General features: G+C 41.0%; 1 protein-coding gene across 2 annotated transcripts; it reads left to right on the top strand.

The window, feature by feature from the left end:
• Positions 1 to 186: 186 nt before the first annotated feature.
• LOC131946441 (lim and transglutaminase domain protein ltd-1-like) lies at positions 187 to 20,112 on the top strand. Of its 2 annotated transcripts, XM_059307207.1 has the most exons (13): positions 187 to 826; positions 3,937 to 4,064; positions 4,368 to 4,582; positions 8,217 to 8,388; positions 8,809 to 8,903; positions 9,016 to 9,095; positions 9,730 to 9,901; positions 10,522 to 10,601; positions 10,788 to 10,956; positions 12,739 to 12,821; positions 14,302 to 14,445; positions 14,739 to 14,939; positions 16,379 to 20,112. In XM_059307207.1, exons 1-13 carry the CDS (start codon positions 693 to 695, stop codon positions 17,535 to 17,537), a joined length of 2,832 nt encoding a protein of 943 aa, XP_059163190.1. In that variant the 5' UTR covers positions 187 to 692; the 3' UTR covers positions 17,538 to 20,112. The 2 variants fall into 2 exon arrangements, with proteins under 2 accessions (XP_059163190.1, XP_059163191.1); XM_059307208.1 differs by lacking the exons at positions 187 to 826; positions 3,937 to 4,064; positions 4,368 to 4,582 and adding an exon at positions 6,587 to 6,765.
• The last annotated feature ends 1,739 nt before the right edge of the window (positions 20,113 to 21,851 follow it).

The following is a 21,851-nucleotide window of genomic DNA, read 5'->3' on the forward strand; positions in this document are numbered from 1 at the left end:
AAGCCCTGATTGAACACGTATTTAGAATGATACTTTCCTTTAATCCCAGAACAAAAAAATAAAAAAAAATCTGGATTCACTGACGTCACGGGTGACGCCGATCCTACCCTCCCAAAAACGACACGCTACCTGGACTCAATGCGACCGTCAGGTAAAGTAGGTCAACTATTCGTGTCTTGTCACAGCTACTGTATACACCAAACATGGCGGACACATTCTGCGAGGATTGTAAACATGTTGGCTTGGTGAGGCGAGGACTCGGCTTACATTGAACGTCTGCTGAAACTGTTCTAACGGTTATTTCTGTACATTCCAAGTGGTTTTTTAAACTTTCGGTTGGACTTCTTCCGTGGAATATAAAATAATTAAAATAAGAAAAAAGTGTTGGATTTCCTTCAGTCATTCTTGTAACAAGAATCTGGTGTAGCTTAGGGACGTTTCTAAACTTCCTTATATCAGTCCTTCAGTTAAAATTAAATATTGAAAGCAAAACCTTTTAACAAGATCTAGTTTAAAATACAGTTTTGTTATAGTGTAAAGTTAAGAAGAAACACATTTAAAAACTAAATGTGTAGACTTTAAGAGGACGATTTGAAGTTTAACATTCAACATTGTGACCAGGTGTGTTGTTTACAAGACGCCGAGCTAGGGTCGACTCGCTCGTGTAGTGTGTTGGGTGGCCGGATCTGAAAATGTCCGTCAAAGTCGGAGGGTCAGTGATCGCCAACAATGAGAGAAAACAAAGTCAGAAATCTATGGGCAGTAACGACAGCCTGGCACCAAAAGTGGCCATCGTAGAATCTTATGGCGATGACCAGTCTTACAGGTGAGATCAATCTCATTGTTTACCTTTAGGCTTCAGGACTTTAGGTCTACTTTTAAAAGTCAGGCAATATACTAGATCTAGATCTAACTAGTTTGAAGATCAACCTTATTTTTGTTCATTTCAAATTCAATTATTTTCTAAAACGTCGAATAATTTAAGCTATTTCCTATGTATTTAAATAATAAAAAATTTAAACTCTAGACAGAACACATTTTCTGGTATGCGGAAGTGATGTTAAGAATAAACATTTATTGATTTATCAGAAAACGGCAAATATAGTAATACATAAACAAAACAAATATTATGTTGTATTTCTTAAAGTCGTATGTAGGCTCAAGCTAGAGCCTTAGAACGGATTCATTACTTTATAAGTAAATTATAATCAGCCGTTGCTGAATGATTTGATTAGGTACACGGCTGATCCTCTCCGTTAAGTAGGTCATGCGTCATTGGTCGTGCGGTATCTATCATCGTTATCTAATTATCAATTACTAATCATGTTTTTAATTAGCTGGACTGTCATCGAGTCCTTTAATGTTCGTCTTCGTGTCTTGTTTACTTTCGTGTGGAGAAATGGCTGATTAAGATTGGAGAAGTTAGCTCGTTAGGATTTAAGGGTCGTTCTTAAGGTGCATATTACCCCCCCCCCCCCTTACCCATCGTCACATAAAATCAGACCCTTATGTGACATTGCAGTTCAGCCTACACTTTTACCAAAATGTGACAAAACATTGTCTTTCTATAACTGGGCTCTGTCATCCTTTGGTACATTGATCAACTTTAAGTTATACCGAAGTGTTCAGAAATATCTGCTCAATTTCGGTTCCGAAGGTTCTTAATAAAATGTAATACCATTACGTCACACGTCTGAACCCCTCCCTCTCTTCATTACACAATTACGATCTCTCTGAGCATGAACTATGGCTGTGGGGGGGGGGGGGGCGTTGAATGTATGTAATATGCCCGAATTTGTGGGTGAGGAAGGAGGTAAAGTGGGATGCGGCATTTATTATGTGTTTCAAACAGCTAATGATATTGTTATTGAGGTGTGTGTGTTGGGGGGGGGGGGGGTGAAAAAGGCTATCTGTTTATTTTAGGAGGGCATCTACCTGTTTTCAAAATGTGGAACAAAAGTGACAGTGCTGTCTCCCCATACCCCGTATTACACAACTCAACCTAATGGTAAACTACCCTACCCCTGTATGTTTCATGTGCAGGATAGCACATCACATCTCCCTTGGTTAGTTTGGTCGTCCTACACACTGACTAGCGCTGTGTGTCGCCGTGTGTCAGGTTGACTGTGTCAGTTTGACTGTGTTAGGTTGACTAGCGCCGTGTATCAGGTTGCATGGCTGCAGCGTGTAAGGTTTCAGTTGTTGATTCATGCTAGATTTCGTGACGGCACATTTGAAGTTAACATAACCAGAGCAGGCGGGTGAGGGGAGGTGAAGACAGACGAGAACTTCCCTACGTCACATCTTGCGCGTCTTATTCAGAGATTTTTCTCCAGTTTCAGTACCAGTTTATGTCTTAGGTTTCCTATTTGTACGGTTTTATTTTTATCGTGTACTGAGTATAGAGAAAGTATTGTTGTCGTGCACAAATGTTAATGAAAATTTAACAGGTTTCGCCGTTTTACAACTCCCTACTTTATTGTATACGAAATATAAAGGATGTATTTTAATCGCACAGAAATCGAGATATATATTTTGACAAATTTTGTCGCTTCATAACCTCCCGGGGCCGGCTACACTTTGTTTTGCCACCCTGTTCGTCTGTATGTGTATGTGTCTGTGTGTTAACACAATAACATGAGTACCATTTTAGTTAGGCTGACGAAAGTTCCTATATAAGTATTATTTGAAATTTGTAAAGCGATTTCCGGTATGCGGAAGTGGTACTTGCTCCACTTCCGGTTTCTCAAAAGTCTATAAGCTAAGTACCTTTTTTAAGTTAGATGAACGAAATTTCTAAAATATGTGTTTAGGCCTTATTGTATTAAAAAAATTACTTTTGATTCAGATATTGGAAGTGGACTTTGCTCCATTTCCGTGGAAACACGATAACATGAGAACTGTTTCAGTTAGGTAGACGCACATCATATAAAAGTATAAGATTTTTATACTTGAATTACTTTCAATTTGTTGTGACCTTAGATAACCGGAAGTGGTACTTCATTCTATTTCCGGTTTATTTGTTAGGTTTGATGTGTGTAGCCTAGCATTGTGTCGACCCGCCGGTGGGGAGCTCCGCTAGAGGCAGTAACGTTACGTCACTGCTAGAGGCACGGTGATGACCCCAAGTGCCGAGGTCATCTGCCCAATCGACCGATATGTGTAATGGAGTACTTGTTACTTTCTCGTATATACGAAGTATAGAGAAAGTATTGTAATCGTGCAAAAAAAAAAAAATCGAGATTTTTACAAATCTCGACGTTTTACACCTCAATGAGTAGGAAAAACATAGTTTTGCAATCTTGTCCGTATGTCTGTGTGTGTGTGTGTGTGTGTATTTGTGTGTGTGTGTGTGAGTAAACACGATAACTTGAGTACCGTTACAGCTAGGTTGATGAAATTTCATATATAAGTATTATATCAAAATCGTAGATCCGTATCAACGTTTGAGCGATTTCCGATAACCGGAAGTGGAACTTTTTCTACTTTGAATTTTTCAAAAGCCTATAACTTGAGTACTATTTCAAATAGACAAATGAAATTTCACATGTAAGTAAAAGATCTAATTTTCTGCCTTCTTTCAAATTTTGAGTAATTTCCGTTGACCGAAAGTAGTAATTTTCACTATTTCCGATTTCTCAAAAAACGAATGTGAATTTATAAAGTACTAATAATATTCCGCACTATTATACACATCTTTATTCGGCGTTCGCTTGGTGCGCAATTCTTTTTTCTATGAGATTCTATTCTATTTTAAAAAGTTTCAGTATTTAAATGGATTAAAAATCATAACTAAAATTCCGAGTTCCCATCCCCTGTTGTTTTATATAAGAATATTCGAGAAAGTTTAGGGGAGATCACTCCCGGTTCATTTTTGGTTATGTGTACCACAACCTGTGGCAAAAGTTCCTGATGTCTACCACCTCTCTCCCCCAGGTACTCCTTCACCTACGAGAAAGCCACCTTGTATGAGTTCAAGTATGAAAAAGCCCCCCAGCCCGCGGCCACTGACCCGTGTCACAGGTGCAACAGACGGGTGTTACCCCAGGACAAGGTGGATGTTGGTGAGTGGTTGTCACACCCTGGGACTCACCCCAGTCTATCCCCCCCCCACCATACTTCAGTTTAACATTAAACCCTCCTTACACCCGATTATCATTCGACCCGCTCCAACCCCCGTAACATAAGTTTAACCCCCCATTTATACCATATCTCTGAACTCCCCTAGTGCAATGGTCAACTCCCACTAAATGTAATCTATCATCTCCCCCACCTCAACCCAAAACTCTGACCTTAACTTATTTAACTTCTGAACTCCACCCCAAGCCAAAACTCTAATCTTTTATTTAACCTCTGCCCCCCCCCAGGTGTACTCTTCCACAAGCAGTGCTTCCGGTGCAGGATCTGCGGCCTCCCCCTGACCATCCAGACCTTCCATCGGAACGATGCCAACGACGGGGACCGGGAGATCTACTGCCGGACACACGTCGGGAAAAACGTCTCGCAGATCAAGAGCGGAGAGGTCCCGCCCATGGGCATTGAGGGCCCGTCCACCGGCCCGGGCAAGAGATACATCTTTCAGGTGGGTCGTCTGTTAGGATACGGTGCTAGGACATCACCCCCCCCCCCCCCCCCCCCCCCCCCGCGGTCATAACCCCCCCCCCCCCCTCTCCCCTCACTAACAGCCTCCCTTTAAGAAAGCTTATTTATGCGGCATAAATATTTGCTATGACTAGACCCTTTCTATTGGGGTAAATGACCGTGGGGTTGTGTCCTGCCCCATTAAACGTTTTATAACACAAAATCACTAACAACTCAATTATTGCATGGTCGATTCTGAAAGGGAAACAATCATGTTGGATTGTAAAAGTAAAATTAAAAGAGTTATTGCCCCTGTTAAGTTTTGCCCTTTTCTCTTGTTGTCTGTGTGGGAACAGTGTTTCTTCCAGATTTCTTTCTCTGGGGGGGGGGGGGGGGTATTCGGACACTGTTAAAAGTACTTATTTTCTATATAAATTTCGTTCGGGGTGGTGGTAGACTTTCTTGGGGGGGGGGGGGGGGGTGCCTGGGAGAAACGCTGGGGGGGGGGGGGGAAGTTGTTTGCGAGTGGTGCGTCTTTTAGGTGGTGTGTGTGTGTGTTAATAATGAGTTGACTAATGAGATTAAAGAATTAAAAACAACCTTTGTTGTGATGAGATTAAATAATTATAAGCCTTTCTAAAGATGACTTTAAATAATTATTTATAAGCCTATGTGATGATGCGATGAGAGATAAAGTTATGTCAAGGTAAGCAGTTGCAGTAGAGTGGCTGTAGTTGTCCAACATCGCCTTGTGAGGTTTGGTTTAGGGTCAGATAAACACGCTCTAGGTACTCAATAAAGCTGAGCATGCCACATCAGACTCCATAGTGAAATTATGGGATAGTTTTCTTGACTCCAGTAGTGGGGGGGGGGGGGTTCGGACACTGTTAAAAGTACATATTTTCTATATAGATTTCGTTCGGGGTGGTGGTAGACTCTCTTCGGGGGGGGGGGGGGGAGTGAATGCCTGGAAGAAACGCTGGTGGGGGGGGGGGAGTTGTTTGCGAGTTGTACGTCTTTTAGGTTGTGTTTTGTGTGTGTGTTAATAATGAGTTGACTAATGAGATTAAAGAATTAAAAACAACCTTTGTTGTGATGAGATTAAATAATTATAAGCCTTTCTAAAGATGACTTTAAATAATTATTTATAAGCCTATGTGATGATGCGATGAGAGATAAAGTTATGTCAAGGTAAGCAGTTGCAGTAGAGTGGCTGTAGTTGTCCAACATCGCCTTGTGAGGTTTGGTTTAGGGTCAGATAAACACGCTCTAGGTACTCAATAAAGCTGAGCATGCCACATCAGACTCCATAGTGAAATTATGGGATAGTTTTCTTGACTCCAGTAGTGGGTAACACTGAGAAATTATGGGATAGTTTTCCTCACTCTGTTATTAACCCACAACTTTGACTGATTGTAGACAGCCTGCGAGCGGGGTCAGAGGTCACAGTTATCTGAGGCCATCCTACAGGAAGTTTGAATTTCTTCTGTAATTGATAGGGGGGGGGGGGGGGGGGAGAGATCAGCTCTCTACAATCTTCCATTGTCTAGGCGGCTGGTAGGGAGGGGGGGGGGGGGGAGTGTGCTACAGAGGTCAAGGACCACAACCGCGCGATAACTTCTAGAACCCGGTTATCAACAACTCGGCTAAAGGCTACAGTCGAGTTTTGTTTTACACCAATCACACACTGGAGCAGTCTAGATCTACCGCTTTGAGACGAAACTTTACCCGAACCAAATGACACCTTAGCACAAAATCTAGTAGTCATCGCGTCTTTAAAGACCGATCTCACTGTAGTCGAATGTTCAGTAACCGAGTCAACATAACGCTGACCACTGGCCTGACCTGATAACGGGCAGGTGGTCATTAGCCGGTTAGATTAGCCGGTCGGTGTTGCCGTTAGACGGTCTCGCGTGCTGTCACAGTGCCCGACTGGTAGGGCTGTACAGGTAGCTGCACACACAGGTAGCTGCACACAAACAAAGGTAGCCTCACACAGGTAGCCTCACATGCCGAGTTAGGATGTGTTAGTGGTGCTAGTTAGCCAGTGTTAGTACACCTCGAGTTAGCCAGCGTTAGTACACCTCGAGTTAGCCAGCGTTAGTACACATCGAGTTAGCCATTCCTTGCCCGTCCAAGTTTTGGATTTGTCCAAGAGCTATGATCTGTGTTGTGATCGACGAGGTATTTTTTTCTTCAAAACTAGGCAACTTTAGATAGGAACAAAACTGTCTGGTTTTAGGTTGACAATTAGTTTACGTGTCAAATATCCCCCTCCCACCCCTACTTTTGTTTGTAGCATTAAGCACTAGACTAGGTTTCTATCCATATTCCTGAACTAAGCTATCAACTGAACTTATTCATAATAAAAAACAGACTAAGCAAATTTCTTTCCATTTGCTTACCTGCTGAAGTCCGAAATTTTGCCATAAGCAATATTTTATTTTATAAAACAAACTTTAAAAAAAAAGATACCAATACATATATAAATTAAAAAACAAACAAAAAACTACCTGGTTCAACTACCTGTTTGGAAACAACTGAGTTAGGTCTGTTGTAGTCGAATGACGGTTGCTGGCCGCGGAATGCGAGATGGAACGATTGATGCGGACCAAGTTAAAGCAAGCTTTCAGCTCTGTTGCTTCTGACGTTAGTCAAGCGTGACGGTGTGAAGTTGAAGCCAGTTGTTGGCGTATAACTAGTTGCTGGTGGTTCAACATTAGCTTGCTGTCTGCACACCTTGTAGCCGTGGATAGATCGATGGATGGATGAACCTGCTATGTAATGGGATACTTCCAGTCAACAACAACCCGCTCTATTTGAGTTCAGTGGTTCAGTGCTGTGGGGATGTTTTGTGGGTAGTGCCATCAGATATGTGTGTGGGGAGTGCCATCAGATATGTGTGTGGGAAGTCCATAGTGCTATCAGTGTGCTCATTCAGATATGTGTGTTGGTAGCCTATATAGCTGTGTTCTGTGTAGCCATAATGCTTTTACTTATTAAGATATTTGTGTGTGTACCTATATGTGATGCTCATCTAGATATTTGTATGTGTACCTGTATGTGTACCTGTATGTGTACCTGTATGTGTACCTGTATGTGTACCTGTATGTGTACCTGTATGTGTACCTGTATGTGTACCTGTATGTGTACCTGTATGTGTACCTGTATGTGTACCTGTATGTGTAACTGTATGTGTACCTGTATGTGTACCTGTATGTGTACCTGTATGTGTACCTGTATGTGTACCTAAATGTGTACCTGTATGTGATGCTCGTCTATATATGTGTGTGTACCTGTATGTGTACCTGTATGTGTACCTGTATGTGTACCTGTATGTGTACCTAAATGTGTACCTGTATGTGATGCTCGTCTATATATGTGTGTGTACCTGTATGTGTACCTGTATGTGATGCTCATCTAGATATTTGTATGTGTACCTGTATGTGTACCTGTATGTGTACCTGTATGTGTACCTAAATGTGTACCTGTATGTGATGCTCATCTAGATATGTGTATGTGTACCTGTATATGTACCTGTATGTGATGCTCATCTAGATATGTGTATGTGTACCTGTATATGTACCTGTATGTGTACCTATATGTGATGCTCATCTAGATCTTTCTACCTGCAGGTGACAGGCACAGCGACACGCCCACTTCCTGCCACACCTGTCAAGCCCCAGCCCATTAAAGGTCCTGGTCCCAGTCCTGGTGGGGACAGTTTGGCCAGCCTGACCCCAGGCAACCTGAATGACACGTCGGCATGGACGACCCAGTCTTCACCTAATGCATCCATGGACCAAAGTAAGTCTACTAGGGTTTGTTTGGTTACATTAGAAAAGTACAATGTCTCGTCTGGCTTGCATTTACACAATTCATATACACAACGTCTATCTTGCATGTACACAATTCATGTACACATCTGCCTTACATGTACAAAATCCATGTATACAACATCTGTCTTGCATGTATACAATTCATGTATACAACATCTGCCTTGCATGTATACAACATTTCCTCTAAGGGGAAATTGTAGTGTGCACTGGTATTTTGTGTGCACAGAGTTTAGAACGTCTTAAAAAAGTCTTAGTTTTCTACAAATGACTTTGCAGTGGGTTCAAAACTACTGCACAGTTTTGTTTAAACACTGCATGTACACCTAAAACCTACCATTGATCAACTATCTACTGTAAACAAACAGTGAGTTTTTATTTCCTGTTCCAGCCTACGAGAATTATCGTCCAAACCAGTATCAGCAGCAGCGCCAGCAACCAGCCAAACCCTCCCCCCATCCCAAGTCTGTACTAGTTAGCTACGATGTAAGTACAAACTTCTGCCAGTCTTTGATAAAAATTTTCTGTTGATACAAGTACACATTTCTATATTTACCTTACATGTGACATATTTTAACCAATCGAAATGTTCCTGCAGGACTTTGAAAATGCTGGAATCTTTGATGGCCAACTTATGCTGGAGCAGAGACACAGGGAGGAGGAGGAGAGACTACTCCGGTAAAACTTTAAACAAAAACATTTCCAATCCACCTTTAGCATATTATTTATCTCATGCTGGGCTTAGTAGTCAGACCAAGGTTTCAGGTCTTTTTTTTGTTCTTGTTTGCACCCCAAAGTTTGAAGTCCCTGGTTGTACAACCCAAAGTTTGAAGTCCCTGGTTGCACAAACTGGATTTGTCCCTGGTTGCACAAACTGGATTTGTCCCTGGTTGCACAAACTGGATTTGTCCCTGGTTGTACAAACTGGATTTGTCCCTGGTTGTACAAACTGGATTTGTCCTTGGTTGTACAACCCAAATTTTGAAGTACCTGGTTTTACAAACTGGATTTGTCCCTGGTTGTACAAACTGGATTTGTCCCTGGTTGTACAACCCAAATTTTGAAGTACCTGGTTGTACAAACTGGATTTGTCCGTGGTTGCACAAACTGGATTTGTCCCTGGTTGCACAAACTGGATTTGTCCCTGGTTGTACAAACTGGATTTGTCCCTGGTTGTACAACCCAAATTTTGAAGTACCTGGTTGTACAAACTGGATTTGTCCCTGGTTGTACAAGCTGGATTTGTCCCTGGTTGTACAACCCAAATTTTGAAGTACCTGGTTGTACAAACTTGTTTTGTCCGTGGTTGCAGGTTTCTCCTGGAGGAGAGAGAGAAAGAGTTGAAGAGGTTGGATGACGCTGTGGAGAACGAGAAAGAGAAAGCTGCGGATGATCTGCTGTCATCCCTGGAGAATCTGTCCATCAACAGCGTCCCTCGGAGTTTGGTGGACGAGAGGGACAGGATTGAGGAACACTTCAGGAATGTTCGTCTTCTTTTAATCGTTTATTTACACATAACACATTCATTCTGTTTCGTCCATTCTGAGAGTTAGAATGTTTAAAAAATTTAAAGATCTTATTCCGTGACTGTGTTTTCTAATTTAGAAGTTTAAGACTTTGTAAATAGTTTTATTTTTATTATAAAACAAGTAAAACAACATCAAACTCAATTTCCACCATTTTAAACAAAGTGGTTTGCAGTGTTCTCATAAAACAACATCAAACTCATTTCCATCATTTTAAACAAAGTGGTTTGCAGTGTTCTCATAAGGGATTAAATAAGCTCCAAAGGTTATTACAAAAACAGATTGAAGATTGATTTACAAATATATACATATCAAAAAAGTCGAGCTAGAGGCATGGGGGTAAAATCATTGAAATGGGGGGGGGGGGAGGGTTCTGGTTCAGTGATTCATGTCTTTACAATGTTTATAGATTGTGGGATTGTTGAGTATGGGGTAGGGGTGGATAGGCGTGAGGAGTGGGGACAGGGAAGGTGTGATGAAAGGGATTGTGTTAGTTTAAAACCAATATTAGGATGTTTACCATCGTGGACCAAATGATTTGATTAATGTCAGTTAAAGTTATCTCTTATATATTTTAGCTGAAGGAAGAAAGACTTAAAAGTGTCACTGAAAAAATTGCCACGGAAGAAAAAACACGAAATGGCAAAATGATAGACAGGTAACACTACCTTGAAAGTTTGATTTTATTATATTATTATACTTAAATAGTAACTGCATAAAATTAAAATACTAATAATTATACCTCGTGTCAATGTTTTTTTTATGTAAATCATTTGTTACTTCCCCTTATCTTCTTTTTTTTAACTCCCTTGCATCAAGTCATGTCATGTTGTCTCCCCTGCAGACACTGCCAGGAGATGATGATGTTGATAGGTGAGAAGGACAGGGAGATGGACAGGATGTGCCTGTTTGACCACTCCATGAAGCCACCGCCTGAGCCCCCAGAGGGCAAGAAAAGTTCCCTCTACAAAACTCCAGCAGTCTTTGAGGCTTTAGACCTCAGGGCCATTGATGTGAGTCAACACCCTAGCACCCCTCTGTCTTGTCAACACCCTAGCACCCCCCTGTCTTGTCAACACCCTAGCACCCCTCTGTCTTGTCAACACCCTAGCACCCCTCTGTCAACACCCTAGCACCCCTCTGTCTTGTCAACACCCTAGCACCCCTCTGTCTTGTCAACACCCTAGCACCCCTCTGTCTTGTCAACACCCTAGCACCCCTCTGTCTTGTCAACACCCTAGCACCCCTCTGTCTTGTCAACACCCTAGCACCCCTCTGTCTTGTCAACACCCTAGCACCCCTCTGTCAACACCCTAGCACCCCTCTGTCTTGTCAACACCCTAGCACCCCTCTGTCTTGTCAACACCCTAGCACCCCTCTGTCTTGTCAACACCCTAGCACCTCCCTGTCTTGTCAACACCCTAGCACCCCTCTGTCAACACCCTAGCACCCCTCTGTCTTGTCAACACCCTAGCACCTCCCTGTCTTGTCAACACCCTAGCACCCCTCTGTCTTGTCAACACCCTAGCACCCCTCTGTCTTGTCAACACCCTAGCACCCCTCTGTCTTGTCAACACCCTAGCACCCCTCTGTCTTGTCAACACCCTAGCACCCCTCTGTTTTGTCAACACCCTAGCACCACTCTGTCTTGTCAACACCCTAGCACCCCTCTGTCTTGTCAACACCCTAGCACCCCTCTGTTTTGTCAACACCCTAGCACCCCTCTGTCTTGTCAACACCCTAGCACCCCTCTGTCTTGTCAACACCCTAGCACCTCCCTGTCTTGTCAACACCCTAGCACCCCTCTGTCTTGTCAACACCCTAGCACCCCTCTGTCTTGTCAACACCCTAGCACCCCTCTGTTTTGTCAACACCCTAGCACCTCCCTGTCTTGTCAACACCCTAGCACCCCTCTGTCTTGTCAACACCCTAGCACCCCTCTGTCTTGTCAACACCCTAGCACCCCTCTGTCTTGTCAACACCCTAGCACCTCCCTGTCTTGTCAACACCCTAGCACCTCCCTGTCTTGTCAACACCCTAGCACCCCTCTGTCTTGTCAACACCCTAGCACCCCTCTGTCTTGTCAACACCCTAGCACCTCCCTGTCTTGTCAACACCCTAGCACCTCCCTGTCTTGTCAACACCCTAGCACCTCCCTGTCTTGTCAACACCCTAGCACCTCCCTGTCTTGTCAACACCCTAGCACCTCCCTGTCTTGTCAACACCCTAGCACCTCCCTGTCTTATCAACACCCTAGCACCTCCCTGTCTTGTCAACACCCCAGCACCTCCCCCTAGTGTCCTATCAACCCCCCCCCATGTTTTTTCAACACCCCAGCCCTTCAATTTCTTGTCAACACCCCCTCCCCCACCCTATCCTATCCCCCATATTGCCAATATCCCATGATGGGATATCCTCCCATGCCAGTGATGGCTGTGAAATTTTTAAATGTCCACTAGCTTATGATTTATCAATGCTACTCTAACTTTAAGAAACCTAGCCCACACCCAATGAAAGTCAAGAATTTGAATTCAGTGTGTTTATTATAATTTAAAGTTTTGAATATTCAAACTTTTCAAAAGTTAACCAAAAGTTAACCAGAAGTCTGACAGTTTTATATAACATTTGGGAAGCTTAGAACTTTAAGGAACCAAAGAAACATTTAGAAGAAAAAAGTTATTAGCTAACTTTTGATAACATGTCTTATTGTCTAAGGATTTGTTCATCTAGTAAACTATTCTGCCATCTGAAAGTAAGGATTTAAACCCCTAAACCAATGTTGTCATTTCTTGCAGCTTGCTAACAAAGACTATGGCACCATGACTGATCTAGTGCGTGACCTCACTAGAACCTGCAAGTCTGAACTAGAGAAAGCTAGGTAATTAATCTCAGTAATTAGAGCTAGAGCCAAGTAATTAATCAATCAGTAATTAGAGCTAGAGAAAGCCAGGTAATTAATTGAATCAATTATTAATTAGAGCTAGAGCCAAGAAATTAATCTAATCAAGCAGTAATTAGATCTAGAGCCAGGTAATTAATCTAATCAACCACTAATTAGAGCTACAGCCAGGTAATTAATCTAACCAACCACTAATTAGAACTAGAGCCAGGTAATTGATCGAATCAATCAGTAATTAGAGCTAGAGCCAGGTAATTAATCTAATCAAGCAGTAATTAGAGCTAGAGCCAGGTATTTAATCTCATCAACCACTAATTAGAGCTAGAACTAGGTAATTCATTTCATCAGTAGTTAGAGCTTGAAAAATACATCTATTTTGTGGCATGTGTCCATAGCTGTAAAAGTAAATAGTAAAGATAATCTTCAATGGAAAGGGTAGTGAGGACAGTTTTGTGTGCAGCCACCTCCCTAATTGAGTCAGGTACCCATCAGCTGGGGGGGGGGGGGGGGGTAAAATCAAAACTATTGGGTTAGCATTCATGTGTTCTACCACTCATCTATGTGTTAGTCATTAAGGCCCTGGCTATTTAGCCACAATTTTGTACAGCTGACCCTTAAGATATCTGCGTCATGTGCTGAACTTGTTCAACCATGACTGGTTTCTTGTTTCCATAGAGTCCTGTTTGGGTGATTGCCACATTTCTTGTTTCCATAGAGTCCTGTTCAGATGGGTGATTGCCACATTTATTGTTTCCATAGAGTCCTGTTTGGGTGATTGCCACATTTATTGTTTCCATAGAGTCCTGTTTGGGTGATTGCCACATTTCTTGTTTCCATAGAGTCCTGTTTGGGTGATTGCCACATTTCTTGTTTCCATAGAGTCCTGTTCAGATGGGTGATTGCCACATTTATTGTTTCCATAGAGTCCTGTTTGGGTGATTGCCACATTTATTGTTTCCATAGAGTCCTGTTTGGGTGATTGCCACATTTCTTGTTTCCATAGAGTCCTGTTTGGGTGATTGCCACATTTATTGTTTCCATAGAGTCCTGTTTGGGTGATTGCCACATTTATTGTTTCCATAAAGTCCTGTTTGGGTGATTGCCACATTTATTGTTTCCATAGAGTCCTGTTTGGGTGATTGCCACATTTATTGTTTCCATAGAGTCCTGTTTGGGTGATTGCCACATTTATTGTTTCCATAGAGTCCTGTTCAGATGGGTGATTGCCACATTTATTGTTTCCATAGAGTCCTGTTCAGATGGGTGATTGCCACATTTATTGTTTCCATAGAGTCCTGTTCAGATGGGTGATTGCCACATTTGTTGTTTCCATAGAGTCCTGTTTGGGTGATTGCCACATTTATTGTTTCCTTAGAGTCCTGTTCAGATGGGTGATTGCCACATTTATTGTTTCCATAGAGTCCTGTTTGGGTGATTGCCACATTTATTGTTTCCATAGAGTCCTGTTCAGATGGGTGATTGCCAAAGACATCAACAAACAGTCTGTGAACGAGATCGTCAGACCTCACGCCATAGACAGGCTGCTGAAGGGGGTCAAGAGTGGGAAGGAGACATATCACCAGCTGTACAAGAAGCTCTGCAGGTGAGTTCACAGCGTTCTTTCATTGGCTGTCACAAGCTTGACCCATGTCCAGTCTATAGCACGGACATGATCAGTTGTCTATGTATAAGACTACAGGTCTGTAGTTACTGGATATGACCACAGGTCAATGTCCGTGGTTAATACACCGATCATTTGCCCTGGATATGACTATAACCAATTTAAATTATTTTTCCTCTCTCAAGGTTTACTTGAAACCTGATACCTAAAAGTTACAAGTCCATTGTTCCCTGCCTCTTAGAATGGCTTTTCTCTAATCTGGATGTATTTTTCAGCTACGCCGGCCTGCACTGTGAGATAGTTCTAGGCTACTCCAAGGGGGCGGGCTACAAGCCTGGCATGAGGATGGATGGTCAGACGTTCCGGAACTCTTGGACTGTGGTCAACATAGACGGCAGCTGGCGATTGGTCAACTGTACCTGGGCAGCCAGACATGTGACTGGACACAAGGACAATCTCCCCCAGATGTACCACAAGTAAGTTGGTTCTAGAGGTCATGTAAGTTCCTTCTAGAGGTCATGTAAGTTCCTTCTAGAGGTCAAGTAAGTTCCTTCTAGAGGTCAAGTAAGTTCCCTATTGAGGTCAAGTAGGTTCCCTATTGAGGTCAAGTAAGTTCCTTCTAGAGGTCATGTAAGTTCCTTCTAGAGGTCAAGTAAGTTCCTTCTAGAGGTCAAGTAAGTTCCTTCTAGAAATCAAGTAAGTTCCTTCTAGAGGTCAAGTAAGTTCCCTATTGAGGTCAAGTAAGTTCCCTATTGAGGTCAAGTAGGTTCCCTATTGAGGTCAAGTAGGTTCCCTATTGAGGTCAAGTAAGTTCCTTCTAGAGGTCAAGTAAGTTCCTTCTAGAGGTCAAGTAAGTTCCTTCTAGAAATCAAGTAAGTTCCTTCTAGAGGTCAAGTAAGTTCCCTATTGAGGTCAAGTAGGTTTCATATTGAGGTCAAGTAAGTTCCTTCTAGAGGTCAAGTAAGTTCCTTCTAGAGGTCATGTACGTTCCTTCTAGGGGTAAGTTCCTTTTAGAGATCAAGTAAGTTCTTTCTAAATATAAATTGAGTTCCCTGTAGAGGTAAAGTGAGTTCCCTCTACACCAGATGTAACATTCAAGCTCCTCTCTCTACACTGAAGCTGTTTGATTACAAATTTGTGAAATAAAATTTAAGTTTAAAATCTATATCTATTTACTTTGGAATTTGAAATATTACAATTTACTCTTGCTTGTAGAAAGATATTGAAGAACTCACTCAGCTAAATGATACAGATTTTAACTACAAATTATAAATGCTACAAAACTAGAACGTAACTAAATTTTCTACCTCCCAGGTACGACGAGTTCTACAAAACTAGAGTTAACTAAATTTTCTACCTCCCAGGTACGACGAGCTCTACAAAACTAGAGTTAACTAAATTTTCTACCTCCCAGGTACGACGAGCTCTACAAAACTAGAATGTAACTAAATTTTCTACCTCCCAGGTATGACGAGTTCTACAAAACTAGAGTTAACTAAATTTTCTACCTCCCAGGTACGACGAGTTCTACAAAACTAGAGTTAACTAAATTTTCTACCTCCCAGGTACGACGAGTTCTACAAAACTAGAGTTAACTAAATTTTCTACCTCCCAGGTATGACGAGTTCTACAAAACTAGAGTTAACTAAATTTTCTACCTCCCAGGTACGACGAGTTCTACAAAGCTAGAGTTAACTAAATTTTCTACCTCCCAGGTACGACGAGTTCTACAAAACTAGAGTTAACTAAATTTTCTACCTCCCAGGTACGACGAGTTCTACAAAACTAGAGTTAACTAAATTTTCTACCTCCCAGGTACGACGAGTTCTACAAAACTAGAGTTAACTAAATTTTCTACCTCCCAGGTACGACGAGTTCTACAAAGCTAGAGTTAACTAAATTTTCTACCTCCCAGGTATGACGAGTTCTACTTCCTGACTGACCCCGAGGACCACATCTACCAGCACTACCCTGACGACCCCTACTGGCAGCTCCTGGAGATTCCCCTCCCCTTCTCAGAATTCTTGAATCTGCCTGTGGTCAAATCTCCCTTCTTCAACTACGGCCTCAGGTTTTATTCCAACTACGGCGCCACGGTCACCACTGACACCGGCATGGTGGAAATTCGACTTCTGACACCAAAAGTTCTGGGATTCGGTTCAATGCTGGAACCGGTTAACCGTCAGCCGAGTGAACCGAAGCAACTGGAGGGTAGAACCCTGCTGAGGTTTGTCAAAAACGAGGCCATCTTCACCATAGCGCTGCCCGCCCCAGGACTCTACTACTTCTCCATCTACACGGGAGACTACTGGAAGTCTGAATGTTTGGAGAGCGCCTGCACCTTCCTGCTTCAGTGTACCAACATGAAAGGCCGACCGTCACCCCCGTACCCCCCTGTGCCATTCTTCGGCCCCACGCCTGTCATGGAAAACCTTGGCATCACAGCAGACTCTAACATCGACCCTCTGGTCGTCTGTAACAACGACTTCATTGAGATAAACTTCCTGTTGAGTCGAGACATCCGCTTGACCCACACATTCCAATACTTTGACGTCAATGATGGCTCCATCACGGACATTGACCGATATGTTTTTCTTCGCTCTCGTAATGACGCTGGTGCTAATTATCTGATCCGCTGCCATAAAGCCGGCTTCTACATCTTCTCCCTGTACGCAGCAGACCTGACTGGGGAGTCCCAGTCCTTAGACTGCGCCTTCCGTTACCTGATCATCTGCCAAGAGCCGAGCCCCACGGTGGCCATGTTCCCCAAGACGTACCAGAAGTGGCATCGTTGTGCTCTGTACGAGCCTCTGACTGGGGACCTCAACACGGACAAGAGGGTCATGTTCCGCATGGACATCCCGCAGGCGCTGGAGGTCTTTGTGGTCATCAACGAGATCTGGCACCACCTCAAGCACAAGGTGGGCTGTGCTTGGGAGGGGCAGATCAACACAGGCCCCATCCCCGGGGTGGCTAAAGTCTACGCCAGATTTCAGGGGGCGACTAAAGACCAATCCATTTTTTCACAGATGTTGGATTATGAGATTGTTGAAGATGCAGAAACAGAGATATAAAAATAGTTTTTAAAAATTGCATTTACAAAATTTATAAATGAAAACAAAAATACTTTCTAAACATCTTTTATTTCATTGAAGTTTAAAAACTTCCTTTTATAAAATGTCACCATACATTTTCTTTTTAAAATTTCCATTAGTGTTTGTTTTAAAACAATGAACTTAAAAAATTTATTATTGAAATCAATTGTGGACTTGTACTTTGTGTTTATCTGAGGTGGGGAGGGTGAGTGGAGGGTTAAACTTGCATGAAATGTTTGTACTACTAACATTGGCATCATTCTTGAAATGTGTACAGCACCTAGCATGTAACTCAATATAATGTTAAAACAATGTCATTTATCTTACTGGATGTAAGGCAAACTGGAACCAATATCCACTGGATGTAAGGCCAACTAAAATCCTTATCCATGACTTTAATTTATTTATTTGCCTGTTGACATATCAATTAGTGTAAGTCCTGTAGCACCAATAACCCTGATGTATTCACCACTAAGTTTCATTTTTGTCGTTCTTATCTGCCTTGTGTTTAGCACATAACAACATCTGTTCCTGTCCTACTCATATAGTTAGCTCATTAACAAATCTCCTCTAATAGCCTTGTCTAATTTATCCTAGTAGTTAGATGACACTAGCTTATTGTTTGTCTAATTTATCCTAGTAGTTAGACCACACTAGCTTATTGTTTGTCTAATTTATCCTAGTAGTTAGATCACACTAGCTTATTGTTTGATTTGTGAAAGATCTAATCTGATGAATTCGTTAACTGAACTCACTGTTGAAGATTTTTATTGTGTTTTGTTTTTTTAATTTTGGTTTGAATCTCAACTAACATTTTTTTTCTCTGTAATTAATTTTTTTTTGTTTTGATGTAAAATAGTGTGTCAATTGTATACAATTGATTTTTGTGTTAAATAGTTTTTAGATTGTATACAATTAATTTTTGTGTTAAATAGTTCGTCGATTGTATAAAATTTATTTTTATGTTAAATAGATTTTAAATTGTATAGAATATATTTTGTGTTAAATAGTTTGTAGATTATATAAAATTTATTTTGTGTTTAACAGTTTGTAGATTGTATAAAATTTAAACTATAGGTCGTGCTACTAACAACATTTATAATTTGTTTTTCTAATTCACTATTAAGTTGCACTTAGCTTAATGATGGATAAAGTGTTAACACTTTACCACCAAAAAATATTTGTCCCAAAGCATTGCTTTATTTGAAAAAACCTAGTTAAGCTGTAAGCTAATTATATTTTATTGGGTTGTGGTTGGTTTCAACTATGGGAGTGTCAAACTTTCATTTACTCATTTGTGCTGGTTGTAATGTTTTTTTTCCTGTGGCATTAAAAAGTCTCTGGTGAAGATTTTTATTTACCTGATATTTTTGCTGAAGCTGTTGAAAATATTTTCATTGAGTGGCATGTGATCCCTTTAATTTTGTCTGTTGTTTTGTTTCACGAAAAAATCTCATCCAACTTTTGCTCATTTCTCTTCTGTGATCCTGGTCTCACTTGATTTTCTCCCTTCATTTTTCTTTTAGCTGGAACAAATTTCAGTGTAAGAAATATCAGACGGCTTTTCTTAAAAATTAGCAGACGGCTTTCTTTTCTAAGGAAATACCCATTTTATTTCTTATGGATCAAAAAATACCGATGATGCTTGCGATGTTTTTATCCTTAAATTTGTTGTTTAAACTGATCAAATGAATTGGATAAAGTATCCATCACCCATCTTGTTGTTGTGGATTACCCATGTGCCTTGCTTTTATTGTTGAAGTTACAAAATGTTTTTTTAATATTTCCTTTTGGTATCATTTTGTCAATGTCAGATCCTGAGATAGTGCACTTTTCTTGGTCTAGTGGTGGAGATAGCTACTACTTAAATAACATTAGATCAGGCTCACCCTGTTAAGTGATTTTTATTTTGATCATCATCTGCATGAAACAACTGCCCTATGTAAGTGGGGGGAGGTGGCGGGGGGGGGGAGTGGTGTTTTTTAAAACAAGGGATAAATTTAAAATGATTACATTTATTTTATTTCTACAACTTTTCTACAGTGATGGTTTCAATAATTTTTTATTTGTTTGTGCGAACTATTAATAATATTATTATCCCTTTTTGCTGCCATATGTAACATACCATGGCAATTTTACTTTACAAAATCCAGCTGTTTTGTACACATTTCTGTGTAATCAGTACATTAAATATCAATGTTATTACTTGTGTTAAACAGTAGTACATGTTGTCATTGTAAGGACACCACGTTAAGTAGATGTGTATCATAGTGTAGGATTGATGGATGTCTACAGTCTCTGTGTTGGCAGGGTGTAACCTGAGGCCTAACATGACTTAGGCCTGCGGGTGTAGCCTGAGGCCTAACATGACCTAGGCCTACAGGTGTAGCCTGAGGCCTATCATGACCTAGGCCTGTGGGTGTAGCCTGAGGCCTCACATGAGAAGGTTGTTGTCCCCCATCAGTATGCTGTTGTAAAGTTGAAAGACTTGCTACCACACTTAAAGTAGTTTTACATGTCATTATTGGCTACCATTAAAACCTCAACCATTGTACCAAGCAGTGTTTCGCTCTTATTTGCTATTGCAGTGTATGTGTCTGATGTATGCAGTGTATGTGTCTGATGTATGCAGTGTATGTGTCTGATGTATGGTAACAGACCACATAGGAATAAAAACAACATTTGATATTGAAATGATCAATTAATGAGGGCAGTTGCGCTTACGGCTAACCACATGTGGGCTTAGGGCTGACCACATTTTTTTTCATATGCCGTGTTCAGAAGAGAAACAGATGAACTCTACTTCATCTTCCCCATATACTTCGTCATCAGAGATTCTCTGAAAAGATTGTTGTTCTTTTTATTTATGAATCACATTTGTGTATGCCTTATAATAGAACCTGTGGTAACTATTACGGGGAGGTAATCGAAGAAATTTTCCCGACCTTGCTTTAAAGGTTGTTGCTTCCCTTGGAAAAAAATTGACATCATTTAATTCGGACGTTGGTCTCTCTCCCTCCACCCCTTAACACATAAAAGCTACTCACGATACATTGCAAAGTGCTGACATATATCTAATTAGAGCATAATCTAATTAACTTTAGGTTGTTTCAATAGAGGGCTTAAAACTATGGTGTTTAACGAAGCGAGGTGGTCAAGATGTGAGTCGTGAGGTTTACATCTACAGGGTTTGGTTTCGAACCTGGTCGGTAAGTCTATCCCAGACAGAGTTTCTTCCAGGCATCTCTTCGGGGAGCTCGACCCCCCTCCCCCCAAAGAAAGTGTACCGCCCCCCCCCACCTAACTCAGCCAAGACGAATGCATAAACTCTACTTCCTCTGTGTTTAGATTAAACGTGACGTGTTTTTTTCGGTTTTAAAATAGAATGGATGTATTTGACGTTTTAGTATTTTCGGTAATTCAACAGAATTTTTAAAAAAGGAAAAAGCAATTTGGTTTTACGTGGTAATAGGGACATAAACAATGACATTAGGTAGGCTAGCATACAGAGTTTCTTCCAGGCATCTCTTCGGGGGGGCGAAGCCCCCCCGAAAAATTTTTACCGCCCCCCCGAACGAAGTGAAATTTATATAATTTATATAGAAAATATATACTTTTAGCAGTGTCCGCCCCCCCGAAGAAAGTTTACCGCCCCCCCCGAAGATTTCAAGTGCCCCCCCCCGGAGAAAAAAGTCTGGAAGAAACACTGCTAGCATACATTTCATTATACAAAATGTAAACAAAATGGCAGTACTAGATCTAGGTCATGTGGTTTAAAATAGCATTATGTTATTTAAAAACTTTATCTGCAAAATTTTGTAAACAAATATCTATCGATCACGGAATTCCTGTACAGCCAATCAACGTTTGGTTTGTCTTATGAAAGTAAAACATAGGGTTATAACTTTATAACTTAGGCTTGATGAAAATAGAAATGTAGCCTTAAACTCAACAAATTATTTTCAAGTTCTCTGATTGTGTATCATTGATTTTAAAAATATTAAATTTCTGAATTATTTTTAGGCCTGAGTTTTTATTTTTTATTATTTTTACGGCCGCTATGAAGTCAAAAATATATTTAAAAAACGAATTTTATCCATGTCAACAAAATGATGGAAGGATTCAATTGCCTGATGTCCTTTAATTAATTTTCTCTGAGCATTCGGCTATTTTTGGAACTCAATCTCTTTCACCCCGGCCCCCTCACTATCTTTTTCTTAATCTTTCCAACTTTTTCTAAAACAACATTTTTAAAAAAAATCTTTTGTTAATACTTTGAGTGTAAAACAATAC

Source organism: Physella acuta, unplaced genomic scaffold (genome assembly GCF_028476545.2).
Source record: "Physella acuta isolate Inbredline_101_S28 unplaced genomic scaffold, ASM2847654v3 ptg000561l, whole genome shotgun sequence".
NCBI classification, from domain to species: Eukaryota; Metazoa; Mollusca; class Gastropoda; family Physidae; genus Physella; species Physella acuta.

Excerpts from the sequence above, each read along its gene's own strand:
- LOC131946441 (XM_059307207.1), top strand. The coding sequence starts at position 693 with ATGTCCGTCAAAGTCGGAGGGTCAGTGATCGCCAACAATGAGAGAAAA. Across the intron at positions 4,583-8,216 it reads GCAAGAGATACATCTTTCAG|GTGACAGGCACAGCGACACG; the intron begins GTGGGTCGTCTG and ends TTCTACCTGCAG. Across the intron at positions 8,904-9,015 it reads CTGTACTAGTTAGCTACGAT|GACTTTGAAAATGCTGGAAT; the intron begins GTAAGTACAAAC and ends ATGTTCCTGCAG.